This window comes from Triticum urartu, chromosome 7A, assembly GCF_056163025.1.
Source record: "Triticum urartu cultivar PI428250 chromosome 7A, HENAU_Tu73, whole genome shotgun sequence".
Classification (NCBI taxonomy): Eukaryota; Viridiplantae; Streptophyta; class Magnoliopsida; order Poales; family Poaceae; genus Triticum; species Triticum urartu.
The window spans coordinates 566,063,511-566,080,919 of record NC_141879.1 but is presented as its reverse complement, the minus strand read 5'-3'; the positions used below and the strand labels follow the sequence as shown (position 1 = coordinate 566,080,919).

General features: G+C 50.9%; 1 protein-coding gene and 1 pseudogene across 2 annotated transcripts; both read right to left on the bottom strand.

Moving 5' to 3' along the window:
• Window positions 1-1,395: 1,395 nt before the first annotated feature.
• Window positions 1,396-3,577, bottom strand: LOC125525942 (protein NRT1/ PTR FAMILY 8.3-like; annotated as a pseudogene). The gene is made up of 4 exons (XR_015610054.1): window positions 3,300-3,577; window positions 3,091-3,193; window positions 2,819-3,005; window positions 1,396-2,702 (listed from the first exon to the last, which is right to left on the bottom strand). The product of XR_015610054.1 is annotated as a protein NRT1/ PTR FAMILY 8.3-like (transcript).
• A 1,651-nt stretch (window positions 3,578-5,228) lies between these two features.
• LOC125527337 (protein NRT1/ PTR FAMILY 8.3) lies at window positions 5,229-7,718 on the bottom strand. The gene is made up of 5 exons (XM_048691862.2): window positions 7,457-7,718; window positions 7,218-7,320; window positions 6,909-7,126; window positions 6,307-6,827; window positions 5,229-6,229 (listed from the first exon to the last, which is right to left on the bottom strand). The coding sequence occupies exons 1-5, from the start codon at window positions 7,508-7,510 to the stop codon at window positions 5,395-5,397; spliced, it is 1,731 nt and encodes a 576-aa protein (XP_048547819.1). The 5' UTR covers window positions 7,511-7,718; the 3' UTR covers window positions 5,229-5,394.
• Between the last annotated feature and the right edge of the window lie 9,691 nt (window positions 7,719-17,409).

Here is a 17,409-nt window from a genome sequence, read left to right as displayed (position 1 = left end):
GAGTCGGCGGCCTCAGGCCGTTCGCTCCACCACCCCGACCCATGGCGGCGGGGTTTGCACCGGCCGGCGCCGGCGGCCGCGGCGACTCCTGCACCGCGCCCCCACGCCCAGTCCCAGCCGCTGGCAGCGCTGTAGTGGCGCGGCCGGACCCTGGCAGCGAAGCCGCCCCACCTCGGCCAGTCCCACCCGAGGCAGCGCCTTTGCCTGGCGACGCGGCTGACCCGCGGCCAGCCATAGCCGGGGCGGATGGGATGCGCCGAGTTCTACCGGTTCCACACGCTCGGAACCCGGACTTGCCGCGCCTCGGAACCCTAGCCCGAGTAGACAACGGCGAAACCAGAGAAGGAGCGATCGATCGAGTGCATGGGGCGTCGCAGCGAGAAGGAGTAGCGGTCGGGTTAGCCTGGGCCACATACCCAGCTAACCCTGGCCCGTCTATGCTCTGGCCCAACTCACCCAGAGCCGGCCCAACTGCACACGCTCCCAGCTCACGGCCCAAAAGGAAATTCAAACGCAGCACCCTCTGAACGGCGATCCTGATCTCCTGAGATGCCGGCGATGACGCCACAGCCGCCGTCGGCGCCCTAGACGCGATTTGCCGGCGCACATTCTTCCTTCTCTTAACTGTGATCCACGATTGCGGCCTAATCAAATCGAAAAGAGTAAGATTTGGAAGACTTACCTTCGGGAGGGGACCTTTCCATGGTCTGATTGCCGTCGCCGCCTTTCTCCGGTGAACTACGCGACGAATCATTTCTTTCTTCTCTCCCGCGTGCAATCCAATTCTTGTCGGATCATCAGGTGGCAGAACACTATCGATCGTTGTTGCCACTTCATCTTCGTCGTACCCTGAATTAAAAAAACTCACGTATGAGATCTGACGGAGTCGGAGTCGGAGTCGGAGTCGGTGGAGAACTCGCCGGGATCCCATCCCCGTCGTCGTCCGCGTCCTCCTCGTCCGGATCCGCAAGAGCCCAGAACTGGCTTGCAACTCGCCGGCCATCACCGGCGGCTAGGGGCGGCTGCGCAGCCGCGGCCGTGGCCCCGGTCGCCCGCCCAGTCGCCCGTTCGCCCATCTCTTCCTGTCCTTGAAAATTAATTTGTGGGGATCTCTGAAACATTAGTACTACAATGTACAAGAAATATTTTAGATTTTTTTGGTGCAGCATCAATATATTAAATGAGATTAATACAAGTAATATAACTTTAAGTACTCCCTCCATCTCCCTTGGAAAGCGTGTCGCACTGCATTGTGGAGTAGTATTTATGTTGCATATAAAAAACATTTTTTGCATATTGTAATTCAAATGTACTGTTCACCTGCAAAGCTTGAAATTTCTTTTGGGGAAATAAAAAGGAAAACGTTCTTGGGGTGGGTGGGTACACCTAAGCAATTCAGCCACACCTTTTCCCCTTCAAACAATTATTTCGGTGGCCTCTTTAGCTTTTGTATCTGATGGAGCAGTAAACGAACTGCAACAGGTTGAGCGTGCTGAGAGCCGCCATGAACCAGAAGTAGTCAAGGTGGCCCTGGTCGAGGTTGTCCGAGATCCACCCCGTGGCAGACGCGACGGCGCCGAGCAGGGCGGAGTTGAGGTAGCTCCCGCCAGCGACGGCAAGATGCGCGAGGGCCGTGCCCAAGCTCTTCATGGATACTGGGGACTGATCGTAGAAGAACTCGAGCATGCCGATGCTGGTGAACACCTCGGCCGCGCCCAGCACGAAGTAGCACGGCGCCAGCCACATGATGCTCATCGAGCTCGCCGACGCCAGCCGCCTCGTCTCGACCGACGCGGCGTACGCCATGGCGGCCGCGGACAGCGCGAGGCCGACGCCAATGCGCTGCAGCTGCGTGAATCCCCTGTGCTCGCCGGTGACGCGCCGTGCGAGCGGCACCAGCACGGCCTCGTAGAGGGGAACCCAGATGAGGACGCTGACGAGGTCAAATGTGGAGAGCGATGCCGGCGGCACGACAAAACCGCCGACGCGGTTGTCCATGGTCATGCCAAGCTCGATCAGCGTGGTTGACATCTGCGCGGTGACCGCGAAGAAGACGAGCATCGACGCCCAGACGGGTGACATCCGAGCAGCATCTTTAGCTCCTCCACCTGCGACACCGTGCAGAGCCGCCACGGGCCCTTCTTCTCCGACGACGCCAGCACGATCGCGGCCTTGTCAAAGAACCGGAATTGCCTGGTGTGCTGAGCCATGCCATTTTCGTGCAGGGCCGAGGTGTCATCGGGCAGCTCGAGACGGCAATTCCTCGCGGCAGCGACGACCACCTGGCAGACCCTTGTCAGTGGGCTACCTCCCACCCCCAGTGGCTTGTGCCTGTAAATCTTCCCACCGGAGACGAACACGGCGAGGCCGAATCCTATGAGCACCGTCGGGATTGCGTACCCGACGGTCCACCCGATGTTGTCCTGCACCCAGACGAGCAACGTCGCCGACAGCAGCGAGCCGATGTTGATGGAGAAGTAGTACCAGTTGAAGAAGGAGCCCTTGGCCACCCGCTCCGCCGGGTCGGCGCCGTCGAACTGATCCGCGCCCAGGGCCGTGGCGCAGGGCTTGATTCCGCCGGTGCCGAGGGCGACAAGGTAGAGCCCCAGGTAGACGGCGGCACGATGGACACCGCCGCTCTCGTCGGAGGAACGAGGCAGGAGCCGCGGAAGCGCCGGCGATGAGGTCATGATGAACATCCCCTGGCACATTGTCAATGAAAAAGTTTCAGAAATGCTGCACAGAATTTTTTGTACAGTAACTTCAGAAACGTTGCAGATTAAGGTGGTCTGATAGCATTCTGGTTGTCTCGGCTTACAAAGATGTAGACAGAGAGGAACACTGCAACAGTCGAGTATCGGCGTGAGGAAGCAGCTGCCGACCCAGGTGGAGACGTTCCTCGCGGCGTCGACGTTGCTCTCGTGGAGCACCGTGGTGACTGGTGAGGTAGGTGACCAAGTTCTTGGCGACGGCGGCGAAGCACAAGCATTCGCTGAATTCGGCGCCTGATTTAGGTCCAAGGCTCAACATGTTACTCCTCCTGTATGGAAAATGACAAAATGTGGAGCATGAAGAAGTTTTGTGGAGCACCTAGAATGAAGAAGCATGCTCTCCAGTTGCCGGTGCTGTGCTTGAGAGCAGGCTGTCTGTTGACATCAACCGTTCCATCGCTCGTGTACCTTGAATATTCGTCCTGAACAACAATGCAGAGGCTATAAATTTGGTTACCAATTTCCGCACTTAGGATACCAACTGGACAGCAGGGATAATGCATGGTTGAGCAGAGAAAAATCCATCACCTGTGGCTGTGGACGCAGGCAGCGATGGCTCAGCAGTGGGCTCTCCTCATCTGCTGCTTCCATCTGACACTCTCTCTCTCTCGGTGTAGTCTTCAGAAGAAGTGCTCTTAGGAAGTTCCTGAGAAGAATTCTGTGTACGCGGAGCTATCAGGAACTTGTTATCTAGAGACCCCGTTGTGTAGAGTGATTGGACAATACAAAAAGAGAAAGAAAAGAGAAGGTCTATCATGAGAAGCAAAAAACACATGATGTAATTTTCAGCGTAATTGTACAAATGGCAGGAGAACAAGCTGACTTTTTCTTCTTCTGATTCCACGTTGAGCTGAACAGCGAGAGAGACCTGAGTGACGACGGATGCGGCGGATGAGACTTGTTTTCCTCAAGAGGAAGACGAATGCGGCAGCAGATTCGTATCTCCTACTACGCTCTCGTTAAAAAATGAGCGGCATCTTGTTAAATTAAACTAGTCTCTACTAGCTACTAAGCTAAGCTAGGCTACAACGTGCTAAACGGACAAGGAAGGCGGATGGAGACGATGCTCCTGGAGCTGCCTGCTGCGCCGTCAGCATCACTCACTCACTGGGTCACTTTACAATACTAGTTCGCAACCGGTTATTTCCACGTCTCTTCCGCATAAATTGGAGTAGCACTATTTTATTTGGGAAAACAGTTTCCCTTTCGCTCATCACTATAATAGGTCGTCTTTTGTAGGAATTTTATAGAAACTCTATAGAATAGGATTTGTAAAGGAAAACAAATTGAAACCCTTTGGTTTATGGGAATGGATTCCTGTTCGTATGTAGGATAGAAATCAATTCTTCACATTTTGAAGGAAAAAAAACATTGGCCTAGACTCAATTAAAAAATTCCTACCCTATGCACCAAATAGTATCTCTTTCTCTATAAAAATTGAAATGCATGTCATCTCACTTACTATGATTTCTCTATTCCTATAAAATTCCTATCCTATGAACCAAGAAGGCCTTTCTCATTTTCTCTTTTCCGTTCTGTAGTACTCCCTCCGTTTTGAATTACTTGCAGTAAGAATGGATTGAAATTGATGTATTTAAAACTAAGAACACATCTAGATACATTTATTTTTACAACAAATATTTACGGACGGAGGTATATCACACCGGCTGAAGGCCGATCGCTGCACATGCAACGAACCTAAATTGCTTAGGTCATCCCATCTCTCTCTTTCTCACCATGTGCTACTAACAGGAATGGGTGACACGAACCAAATCAATACATGAATCAAATCGTTCTGTTCTTACGAATCAAATCATTGTGTGCTTACGAATCAGACTTCATGTGTTGCTCCCCTAACGGCTTGTGCTGCCGCTGATCGTGGGAACTAGGATACATATGGAAGGCCAATGTTTAATCAAGTGAAAAAAGGAAGGAACACGGCGCTCATCACTGCTACAGTCCATGAGATCGATTTATGGCTGTAGCATTGCATTGTTAGCGCGTTTACAACACAGACACTCAAACCGCCCGCACCCGTTTGAACCGTATGGTTTGAACATATTTTGTCATCCAACACGGTCCTGTATCGATTCGCAGGCCAGTCTGGACGCATTTTTTCTGCAAACTGGGGAAGGGGAGCTTTGTGGGCATCCGAGCTGCTTCCACGCCCACGACTGACAAACCTGGCCCGCCCTAAATCCTTCTCCCTCGCTCGCATGCTTTCCTGCCCGGCGCCAGCTGCCCGCATTCATCCCGCTGTAGGGTCGCTCTGCATTGACGCCGGCCCGGAGCGGACGCAGCCCTCACTGTCACTCGCATTGAAGCAACGCGCGAGCGCCGCCAGTGTCGCGTCTCATTTGTCCGTGCCTGTTCAATGCCGAAGAGACGTTTACTATACGGGACGGGATAGATATCTAGCATGTCCGTTCAGTGCAGATTGATAAGTCTAAATTTTTTCAATACAGATATCTAGTTGTAATAACTGTCAGGGTGAAGTGCTTCATGCAAACTGTGGCACTTATCATTTGGGATTATCTATCACTATGATGGAAGAGGCTTACTTTATTGTGATCATCATATAGAAAAGGATTTAAACTTTAAACTCGTGTCAAGTGTCCACTATTTAGGGTGAAGAAGCTGTCTTCTCTCTACACCGCATGGAGTAGTGCACAAACTGCGCCAGGTTGAGTAAGCTGAGAGCAGCCATCATCCAGAAGAAATAGTCGAGATGCCCTTCGTTGAGGTTGTCTGGGATCCACCCAGGCGCCCCGCCACGCGTGGTGACCGCCGCCACGACACTGAGCACAACCGTGTTGAAGTAGAACCCGGACGCGATCGAGAGCTGCGCGAACGCCGCGCAGAGGCTCTTCATGGCGCACGGGGCCTGGTCGTAGAAGAACTCCGTCATGCCGATGCCGGCGAAGACCCCCGCCGCGCCGTGCAGGGCGTGCGACGGCGCCTGCCACAGGATGCTCATCGGCACCGGCACGTTCTGCCCGGCCAGGCCGCTGGCTCGCGCGACCGCCAGCCTCTTCGTCTCGAGCGCCGCCGAGTAGACCATGGTCAGCGCGGACAGCGCGAAGCCGACCCCGAGCCGCTGCGTCTGCGAGAAGCCCTTGCCGTTGCCGGTGCAGCGCCGGGCGAGCGGCACCAGCACGGTCTCGTAGACGGGCACCCAGACGAGCACGCTGAAGACGCCGAAGATGGAGAGGGAGGCGGGCGGGATGGCGAACCCGCCGACGCGGTTGTCCATGACCATCCCCTGCTCGATGAACGTCGACGACAGTTGGCCGGTGACGGCGTGGAAGATCACGAAAGATGCCCAGACGGGGAACATCCGCAGCAGTATCTTGAGCTCTTCGACCTGTGTCACCGTGCAGAGCCTCCAAGAACTCGTCGGCGGCGCCACGCATGTTTTGTCCGAGTGGGGCAGCATCATGGCAGCCTTGTCGAGGAATCTGAAGATTACAATCGGATAGTTGGCTCAGTGCAAATGTTTGTTTCCAAATGAACATCTAGACATTATCTGAAGTACCTGAACTGACTCGTATGCTGAATCATGTGGCCTGATTCAGACGAACCGGTGAGCTCGTGGAAAAGGGAGACGTCGTCCGGCAGCTGCATACGCCACTTGCTGAGGGCCGCGACGACCACCTGGGAGAGGCTGGTGAAGGGGCTCACTGTGGGTTCTCTAAACCTGTACACCCTGGAGCCACCAAGAAACACTGCGAGGGCCAAGGCCATGAGCGCCGTCGGGATCGCGAAGCTGACCCCCCACCCGACATTGTCCTGCAGCCAGACAAGCAGCGTGCTCGACAGGAGGGAGCTGAGGTTGATCATGAAGTAGTACCAGTTGAAGAAGGAGCCCTTCTTGGCCAGCTCCGCCGGGTCGGCGCCGTCGAACTGGTCGGCCCCGAAGGTCGACGTGCAGGGCTTGATGCCGCCGCCGCCGAGCGCGGCGAGATAGAGCCCCGCGTACACCATGGTGCGATGAACCTCGCCGCCGCTGTAGGAAGATGCTGGGGCTGATGCTGACACTGCGAGGACCAGCATTCCCTGACAGAATCAAGTGTTTATCAGAGTTGCAACTTGCAACTAAGAGGTTTGTTGATCGTTATCTTGTGTACTAGAACTTACAAGGATGTGGACTGGGAGGGAAGCAACTATTGTCCAGTATCTTCCCAGGTAGGTGTCGGCCAAGAAGGCTCCGATGAGCGGCGTGAGGAAGCTGGCGCCGACCCAGGCGGAGACATTTCTCGCGGCGGCGACTTTGCTTTCGTGGAGCACGGTGGTGAGATAGGTTACCAAGTTCCTCGAGACCGCGAAGAAGGCCACGCATTCGCAGAACTCAACACCTAGGATGCGTTCAAGTAGCATGTAAGAAAAGGAGTAGATGGACACGAGTACAGTTTGCATGAATTGCTGTCCGAATTTTGATAGTATTACCTAAAATCATGTAGCATGCCCTCCAACGGCCTGTACTTCCCTTCAGAGCAGGCCGTTTGTTGATATCGACTGAACCATCGCTGGTATATTCTGAACCTACATCCTGCAGTACAGTACAAAAATATCTAAGTTGCACAGGATCGAGAAGATCGGAATTACTCGTATTCTTCCTCCTAACTGAAGAGATTACTCTCATGATCATCTCGATGAGAGAAAAGAAGAGGAGGCGAGAGATTTACCTGAGGATTGGTCTGTGCATTAAGCAGGGGCTTCTCCTCATCTGCTGCTTCCATGGCTGCCTAGAAAATGGAGCAGAAGGAGGGTTGGGCAAAGTGTTCAGCAGCTCACAGCAATTCGCAGGCAAGGCAAGCGCCTAAAAGCTAGTGGTCTGTGTGATCTTTTCAAATCTCTGGCACAAGACTTTTAGGTGAGAGGGAGAGAGGTGGGATGGTACTGAGCAATGGAGAGAGAGAGAGAGAGAGAGAGAGCACAACAGGGAGGACGGATGCTTCGAGGGGCGATATCGCTCGCCCAACCAAAGGCCGGCTTTATTCCCCTGCGTACTCACTCCGTTTTTTTAGTCCCCGTATAAAATATTAGATCAAGATCAAGCTTTGTAAAATTTGATTAACTTTATATTAAAAATATCAGCATTCACAATATGAAATCAATATTATCAGATACACCATGAAATGTATTTTTATACTATATAGTTTTAGCATTGTAAATGTTCATACTTTTTATATAAATTTGGTCAAACTTCGTGTAGTTTGACCCCGACCAAACTTTATACGCGGGATAAAAAGAAGCAAAGGGAGTACATGCCAGGGCTCATGAAAAAAATACTAGTTTCCAGATGTCAATTTTCTTAGAAAAACATTAGGGCATTTCCTAAAACTCGTAAAACGACACACTGATGTTGAAGTTGGCCATTCAACCATGCCCGCATACATTTCAAACCGGGTTAGAACAAAACCGGACAAATTTCATGTAAACATGCAGGAATTCACTTAAGTTCGGACATATTAATACATAAAACGAACGGCATTTCAGTTCAACTAGAAACTAAAAAAATAACACTAACTTGGAGCGGACGGTGACCTTGTAGACATGGTCGCCCTGGCCGGCAACACCACCATCGTCATCGTCGTCGTCACTGTCCTTCTAGCGGCGGAAGGGTGCAAGGACGCGGCAGCCATGCCCGGCCGTTGACTGACACTCGCGAAGGAGTCGCTCCGCTTCCTCCTGCAACGTGCAGACCGCAGCCATCCTCGTCGGTACAGAGGCCTTGTCACGAAAAACCCGAGAGTGTCGCTCATTCCAAATCTCCGAACATATGAGCATATGTAAGGAGTTAGTCTCCTTTCTGAAGTAGCAAGGCCAACCCTCACTAGAAGTCCACCATTGTTTGACTGTCTGAAAGTCGCTCAAGGGCTTGTCGATTGCATTCTCAGCCAGTCGTAGATTTCCACACTTTGATCGTAAAACAGCATTTAAACATTAAATAAAGAATTACCAAAATCATTGCGTCATTGTAAGCTTTGTGTCTTCTATAACAAGAAAGCTTTTTGTCTTCGGTAACCAGAAACTACTATGCGCCAGGTGCGGTTAGCAATCACAAATCCTGACATTGAGGTGACCAGAACCTAATCAAGGCATTGCCATTTTTCCATGTGCAATCAAGGAGAACACAAATATTGTTTCTTAGACAAGCAGCTTTAAAAATCGAGTTCATGTGGTGAACTAAAAAAAGCCGCATGATACCCTAAAGATACCCATTCGCACCCGGACAACCAATGGGCCTTCTGGCAGCTAAGAGCTCTAATGGGGCGACACATTTCGTCCGTCCGTATCCATTTAGGTCGGCACGGACAAAAATGGCGGCCCCCAAACTTAAATCGTGTCCGCTGACGTCCGGGCCGACCCAAACTCTTCGTCGTTCGCCGCGTCCTCACCTGATGGCCACCCAACCATCACCGGTCAACTTATTTATGACGACCACCGACAGCGGGCCCACGCGTCAGCCAATGGAAGCGTCCTTTTTTAACCACGCGTGCGGCGGGGTCGGCCTCATCCACTTCTCCCGTCCACATCTGCCCCCTTCCCCCCCCCACTCCCTTTGCTTCCTCGCTGGCGACCGCAAACCCTAGCCATGGGCCTCTTCGGCAACAGCAATGGCAAGGGCAAGGGCAAGGGCACCCCCGGCGCCTCGTCCTCCCGTGCTCCCCTTCCCCTCCTCCTCCTCCGGCGGCGACGCGTTTCCGCCCTGGTCGCCGGCGCCTGCACATTCCGGTGCACCAAGCGCGGTGGCACTGGGAGTACATGCAGCCATTGTCGTACCCCGATGTCACGCTGCCGCACCGTTGGCATCTGGATCCGCAGCGGATCCCAGTGCCGGCGGTTCCTCGTACCCAACGGGCGCACGACGACGAGGTGCGCAGGCGCCGCGCGCAGCTCACGCCGGAGCAGCGTCGGCTGCCAGAGTACGCCGCCGACTCCCCCAACTGGGAGGCGTGGTTCGCCCTCAAACACGAGGAGCAACGGCGCTCGGGTGTTGACACCGTCCCGCCGCCGTTCCCACCGCCGCCCCCGCAGGTAGAGACGCAGGACATGAAGGCGGAGGCGGAGTACCAAGCCGCCCTCGAGTAGGCCCTGCAGCACGCGCTGGAGGCTAGCCTCCTCGAGGAGGACACGCACTGGGATGGGCTGGAGCAAGCCCTTGCCCTGTCGGCAGCGGGGGACTCTGTCCACACCCCGCTCTTCGTGCCGCCACCGCCACCGTCGCCGCTCGTCCAGTCCAAGCCGGAGCCGGAGCCGACGCGTAAGCGCTCCCCGCCTCCATCCACTTGGCCGGAGGAGGCCTACTTGTGGACGGGTCAGTACCGCGAGTGGGTGAGCGCGCCTCCCGTCCACTTCGCCGCGACGCCGGAGGAGGAGACGGCCCACCTCGAGCGATGGAAGGAGCACTGGCTCCGCCAGGAGCAGGCCGACGGCGAGGAGCAGATGCGCTACGAAGCCATGCTCCAACACGACGCGGAGGCGCTCCGGCTTGAGGAGGAGGAGGAGGAGCGTGCACGGCTTGCCGCAATGCCGCCGCCCCAGCAGACGCCGGAGGAGGCTGCCCTGGCAGGGTACCAGGCGGTGTTCGGGTGGGCTGGCCCTGCTCCGGTCTTCATCGACCTCACCGACGACGGCGACGGCGACGGCAAGGGCAAGAGCAAGGCCGACGATGTCTAGGGCAGCGTGCCGGGCGGCAGCAGGCGGACGCAAACTTTTTGTAATGTTTTATTTAATGTTTATTAGATTTAGATGGACTTTGGCCGGCGTTTAACCGGCCACTTTATATTTAATTATGTTTATTTATGTTTATTTCGTGCAACTTATTATTATTTTTTCATGGTGGCACATTTGGGTCGGCCTCTCCGTTGGGCGGTCAAGCCGACCCATTTTAAAATACAAACGCGCACGTCCGTCTGGCCGATCTAAACGGACAAAAAGCGACAAAGGACGCGTCCGTTTGGGTGGAGTTGCTCTAAGGAACCAATTATGGACACGGCTAATGGCGTCGTGGGCATGCTTGAAGACAGCATCATTTAAGAACCAAAGAGAGCCGGGCCTACAACCCAGGATAGCTGACATTTTGAAACTGACATTTCAGAGTATATGTGCCAATGTGTTGTGCTTGCAGGCTGATTGAAGTTAAGAATTGCAGGCCGTCAGTACTCTTTACTATTTTTCAGTCCCAGCCAAATGTTCGGCCATTGTCCAGTCACTGTTCCTGGCATACACTTCACGTGCCCCTGTATCTGTATGGTGTAGAACCCAAGACAAGTCGACTGCAGCTACGAGTAGGGCCCCGTCCCTCCTCATTTCCCAAACATTTCCACCGCAACCATCGGCAACTCTTTCTATTATTAGTGCGTACATGTTCTTTTCTATATCAATAAAACTTTATTTCTCAAATGATAGACATGTCATTTACAAGAAGTTGAGAAATAAAATCAAGAACTGAACTTTCCTAAAAATCAGAAGATCTAGTACTATAGGAGTGGCCAGCCATGCGATCAGCTACCGAGTTGGCTTCACGAAAGCAATGAGAGAACGAAGCCTTTACAAAATCGCAAACCAACTGAGTGCATTCTGCGGCCGTTGCACTCTCCTCGCCGTGATAATCTTCTTGTTTCTGCATAATCTCCACCGCAAAACTAGAATCGGACACAATGTGAGCAAGGGTTGCATCCGATCCTCGCTGCCAAGTAATGACCATACTTGATGGCCAAGATCTCTGCTGAATCAACACTACTCACAAACAGTAACACCCATGGTGCAGCTCGCCAACTCTTTCGATGATTAGTGCGTACGTGTTTGCTCTGTGGAAAGGTACAGCACAATAGGATGAGTGATCTGCAGGCGATATCACTTTATTATCCAACAACTAGCATATCTTGATTATTCTTATATTTTCACAAAGGTGGGGTTGAGCTCGCACTATGTGATGGAGATCGATGTTCCTCTTAACTTCCAGCAACGATGGAAAATAATGCCAGGCTATTTTAAGCACCAGAAGTACATCATATCTGATCCGATCTTTTATCTTTGGCCTCTTTCAACTAAAGGGAACAGGGAGTGCAATCGGGACGCAATATTTTATATGTCTGATTTATGAGAAAAGCTAAACTGAAAACAATACGGTACCTCAGAACAGCTTAGATGATCTGAATCACGTGCGACAGCTCATGCAATAGTGTAGGGGCATCTCCAACGATTATCCTTAAAACCGCCCACGTCCCTTTGGACCGAGTTGTTCAAACATGTTCTGTCATCCAATACGGTACATCATCTGTCCGCAGATCGGTCCGGACGTTCATTTTCTCGCAAACTAGAGGCAAATTTAAAGGGCTTTGCGGAAGTCCGGACACCGGCCATGTAGGACTCTGCCACCCCTGCCCCATTGAAATCCCCCTACCCGTCCCTTTTCTTTCACTCCACTTCTACACCCCCCCCCCCCTCCTTTCCTTTGAACCCTCCTCGTCAGACGCCGCCACTGTACCTATTCGGTCGTCGCCCAGGCATCCTCGGATGTTCACAGACCCCACCCACGTGCCTGCCCGCCTTGAACTATGCTAGTGTCCACCCGGGAATCCCTTTGCAGCCAGGTACCCTCCATAGTACTGTCGACGCCGTCCATGACGGACACCACGCCCGGCGGGTGTTCGGTCAAATGACATTTAGCTTTTTTTTTGAACTTCTTGTTGTTCTCTAGAGAAGCACGATGGTGGGGTACTCGTCCATTGAGGATGAGTTGTTGTGTGATGCGTGGTTGACCGTTTCTGAGGACTTTGTAGGCATGAATAAGGACCGCATCTTTCGAGCCGACGTTTCGGCACTCGCCCTACGACATGCAAGTCATCCTTGAAGGCAATGTGAAGTCTCTAGTGCATCGGTGGTACACCATGCGTGATTCCGTCATGAACTTTTGTGGTGCGATTCACCAAGTGAAGACAAGGTGGCCATTGGGCTCGTCGACAATGGAGATCTTAATTGTTGCTTTCTATTACACTATATATTGGTTAATCCATTCATTCAATCAATGTTGCTCTCTATGTTATATAACTACACGTGTTGCCATGATGTACTGCAGGACTAAGGGCAGCTTGTACTTTTTTTTATGAAGCTTAAGGGACATTTTGTGTGGGACGACATGTGCTGGTTCTGACTCTAGTATGGTTGATTTGGAATAGATGATTTCAAAAAACTTGTTGAACATTCAGTTATCTCGTTGAATTTGAATTATTGTTTTACTAGAGATATTTGCATGCTATTGGTGGTGTGCTATTTTCTCTAATTACTTTGAGTGTTGCCAGCTTGTTTTAGTTAAACGGACAAAACATCGTTTGTTTTATGTAAATTATGTCCGACCTTTGCTAAATTCCATCGTGTTTGATGAAATTTGTTCGGATTGTTAAAATTCAATTTGAAATTTATGTATGAATGTTTGGATGGCCAACTCTCGCATCACTGTCGGTGGACTGGTCCCTATGATCCGTGGATGTAGACGGTGTCCGATTCAAGATGCCCTTACACATGATAGCCCAAAGGGTAGTAGCGGAGCGTGATTCTTGTTGGGCCCTTATGCCCCAGTTCCTGTTGTTTTTGCAACTAGTGCACACACGCTCAACCTTGGGCTTGTCCCATTTACATTTCCTCTTCTTTTTTTTCTCATTCGCGCATACATTTGCATCCTTCTTTTTCTTCCAACGGTTTTGAGAACCATCGTTCCACCGGTTTTTTCTGCGGTGGTTTTTGCTGGTTTTTTCCAGGTGGGGTTTTGTTTGTTCTTTTATTTCAGTTTTCTCTTTTATTTTTAAAATAATCCAAATTCACAAACCTTTTTGAAATTCTTGAACATCTTTTCAAAGTTCCTGAATTTGTTTTCAAATTTGCAAACTTTATTCAAATTAATAATCTTTTTAATTCGTGAAAAAAATCAAAATCATGATTTTTTTAATTCATAAACTTTTGTCTGATTCATGATATTTTTTCAAATTCATGAATGTTTTACAAATTATAAATTTTCCAAATTAATGATTTAAAAAATAAGTAAAAAGGTTCAAAATAAAAAAAATGTCTGGTGCATGTGTAGAGATCGCGAGCTGTCAAAGCTAGCGGTAAGTGCATTTGGTACAGCTAGTGGTCAAAGCTAATGGAGATCGCATGAGTGCTAGTACGCTCAAGAGCGCGTGAACTGCTGTATATGCGAGACCTCCTAGTTTGCCGCTTCAGACGCCAGTTCGCAAAGCTGGCACTCGCAGCAGTCTCGTGTGGGCTGGCCTAGCAAGCGCGCTGGTTCGCTCGCTCGTTCCCTCCATTCGCTCACGCAATGACGCAAGCACAAAGTTCTCGGTTATCTTGAGATTTTACAAAGTTATCGTAGGCGTTTTGTAGTCGACGAAAAGGTCTCCTCTCACTAAACGGATTCGTCGAAAATCCTAAAATAAATCCAAGATAAATACGAGCACTAGGATTTGAATCCTGGTAGGCTGAGAGCCTGAGATTCCACTGTTCACCTAACCATTCAACCGCACGTTGGTTCGTGCCCGCTTGGCTGTTGACTTTAGGGAAAACATGGATCTAAAAAATACTAATTTGAAAATAGTTCAAGAATTTGTAAACAATTCATGAGTTTGAAAAAAGTTCATAGATTTGAAAACCATTCTTGCATTTGAAAAAGTTGGTGGACTTCACGAAATTGAAAAAAGTTTCATGTAGTTGGAAAAAAAGTTCATGAATTTGAGAAAAAAATCATGAGTTCAAAATGTTCACAGATCTGAAAACGTTCAAGGATTTGAAAATTCTGTGGATTTCACCAAATTAAAAAAAGTGCACGACTATAAAAAAGATTCATAAAATTTGAGAGAAGTTTGCGAGTTTGAAAAAACTTCATGGATTTAGAAAACGTTCATGGATTTGAAAAGGTTCACAGATTTGAAAAAAATCACTAATTTGGAAACGGTTCGCTTGTTCTAAAAATGGTTCATAACTTTGGAAAATGTTCACGCATTTTAAAAAACTGTTCATGAATTTATAAAAAATCTGAAAATTTTGAATATTATTCACCCGTTTTAAAAATTATGTGAATAAAAAAACTGAACAATACCTGTCCTAGAAAAAACCTACAGAATCCCGTAAATAGAAAATAAAAAGAACGTAAAAACCAGACAAAGGTGTTGGAAATATGCCCTAGAGGAAATAATAAAATGATTATTATATTTCCTTGTTCATGATAATTGTCTATTATTCATGCTATAATTGTATTATCCGGAAATCGTAATACATGTGTGAATACATAGACCACAATGTGTCCCTAGTGAGCCTCTAGTTGACTAGCTCGTTGATCAACAGATAGTCATGGTTTCCTGGCTATGGACATGGGGATGTCATTGATAACGGGATCACATCATTAGGAGAATGATGTGATAGACAAGACCCAAACCTAAGCATAGCACAAAGATCGTGTAGTTCGTTTGCTGTAGCTTTTCTGGATGTCAAGTATCATTTCCTTAGACCATGAGATTGTGCAACTCCCGGATGCCGTAGGAGTGCCTTGGGTGTGCCAAACGTCACAACGTAACTGGGTGACTATAAAGGTACATTACAGGTATCTCCGAAAGTGTCTATTGGGTTGGCACGAATCGAGACTGGGATTTGTCACTCCGTATGACGAAGAGGTATCTCTGGGCCCACTCGATAATGCATCATCATAATGAGCTCAATGTGATCAAGTGGTTGATCACGGGATCATGCATTACGGTACGAGTAAAGTGACTTGCCGGTAACGAGACTGAACGAGGTATTGGGATACCGACGATCGAGTCTCGGGCAAGTAACGTACCGATTGACAAAGGGAATTGAGTACGGGATTGATTAGGTCCTCGACATCGTGGTTCATCCGATGAGATCATCGAGGAGTATGTGGGAGCCAACATGGGTATCCAGATCCCGCTGTTGGTTATTGACCAGAGAGTCGTCTCGGTCATGTCTGCTTGTCTCCCGAACCCGTAGGGTCTACACACTTAAGGTTCGGTGATGCTAGGGTCGTATAGATATGAGTATGCAGTAATCCGAAAGTTGTTCGGAGTCGCGCATGAGATCCTGGACGTCACGAGAAGTTCCGGAATGGTCCGGAGGTGAATAATTATATATAGAAAGTGTAGTTTCGGCCATCGGGAAAGTTTCGGGGTCACCAGTATTGTACCGGGACCACCGGATGGGTCCCGGGGGTCCACCGAGTGGGGCCACCCATCCCGGAGGGCCCCATGGGCTGAAGTGGGGAGGGGAACCAGCCCATAGTGGGCTGGTGCGTCCCCCCCTTGGGCCCTATGCGCCTAGGGTTGGGAACCCTACGGGAGGGGGCGCCTCCACTTGCCTTGGGGGTTACTCCACCCCCTTGGCCGTCGCCCCCCCTAGGAGATCCCATCTCCTAGGGCCGGAGCACCCCCCTAGGGGGCCTATATAAAGGGGGGAGGGCAGCAACAACTCAAGCCTTGGCGCCTCCCTCTCCCCTGCTACACCTCTCCCTCTCGCAGAAGCTCGGCGAAGCCCTGCTGCGGTGACTGCTGCATCCACCACCACGCCGTCATGCTGCTGGATCTTCATCAACCTCTCCTTCCCCCTTGCTGGATCAAGAAGGAGGAGACGTCACGCTGACCGTACGTGTGTTGAACACGGAGGTGCCATCCGTTCGGCGCTAGGATCTGCGGTGATTTGGATCACGACGAGTACGACTCCCTCATCCCCGTTCTTTGAACGCTTCCGCTCACGATCTACAAAGGTATGTACATGCATCCGATCACTCGTTGCTAGATGAACTCATAGATGGATCTTGGTGAAAACGTAGGAATTTTTTTTGTTTTCTGCAACGTTCCCCAACAAAAGGAACATTCTAGAACGTTCCCAAAACAAGAAAAAACCGACCACTGTTTACCGTGTTGTATGGACCACCCGTTAGCGATTTGATTTTGTGCGATGAGCTAAGTGTGTGGTTAGGAAGGATGGGGGCAGAGGCAGCGGTGGGGGCATGGGCTGGCTGCGGGGATCCGTGCCGGACGCGTGAAGGGAGTGGCGGCGCGTCGACCTGCCGCCCCCCCCCTCTCCCGCGGTCGAGATCGAGCTTCATGGGCAGCTCCTCAACAACGGCTCCTCTCCCGTTGCGCACACACACACAACTCCGTTGTGGCTCCTCTTCACCGTCACCACCGCGGCTCCACACCACCGCGGCACATCCCCGACGCGGCTTCTCCCCACCGCGGCTCCTCCCCATCGCGCGCTCCTTCGCGGCGCGCGCGTCCATCCCCGCTGCGGGTCCTATTCACGGTCATCGCCGCCACAGTCCATCGCTCCTCTGGATGGGGCGGTGAACAGAGGGTGAAGAAAAGCAGAGTGAGAAGGTGGGCAGACGCGGGGCGCATGGGATGGAGAGAAGCGGGGAATAGTCGACGTGGCAAGATGACGCGGGCAAAGATTTGTGCTGCCGTTCATACGGCTACAAGGGCGTGGCAAAATTGAACATGCATTTTGCCGTGGACATTTTTAATCAATTTTTTGTATTATTTCACATTCATGCCAAATTTCTTATCTCATAAAGGTATGACAAAATTGATAAAAATAACACAGCATTTTTTAGAATATGCAT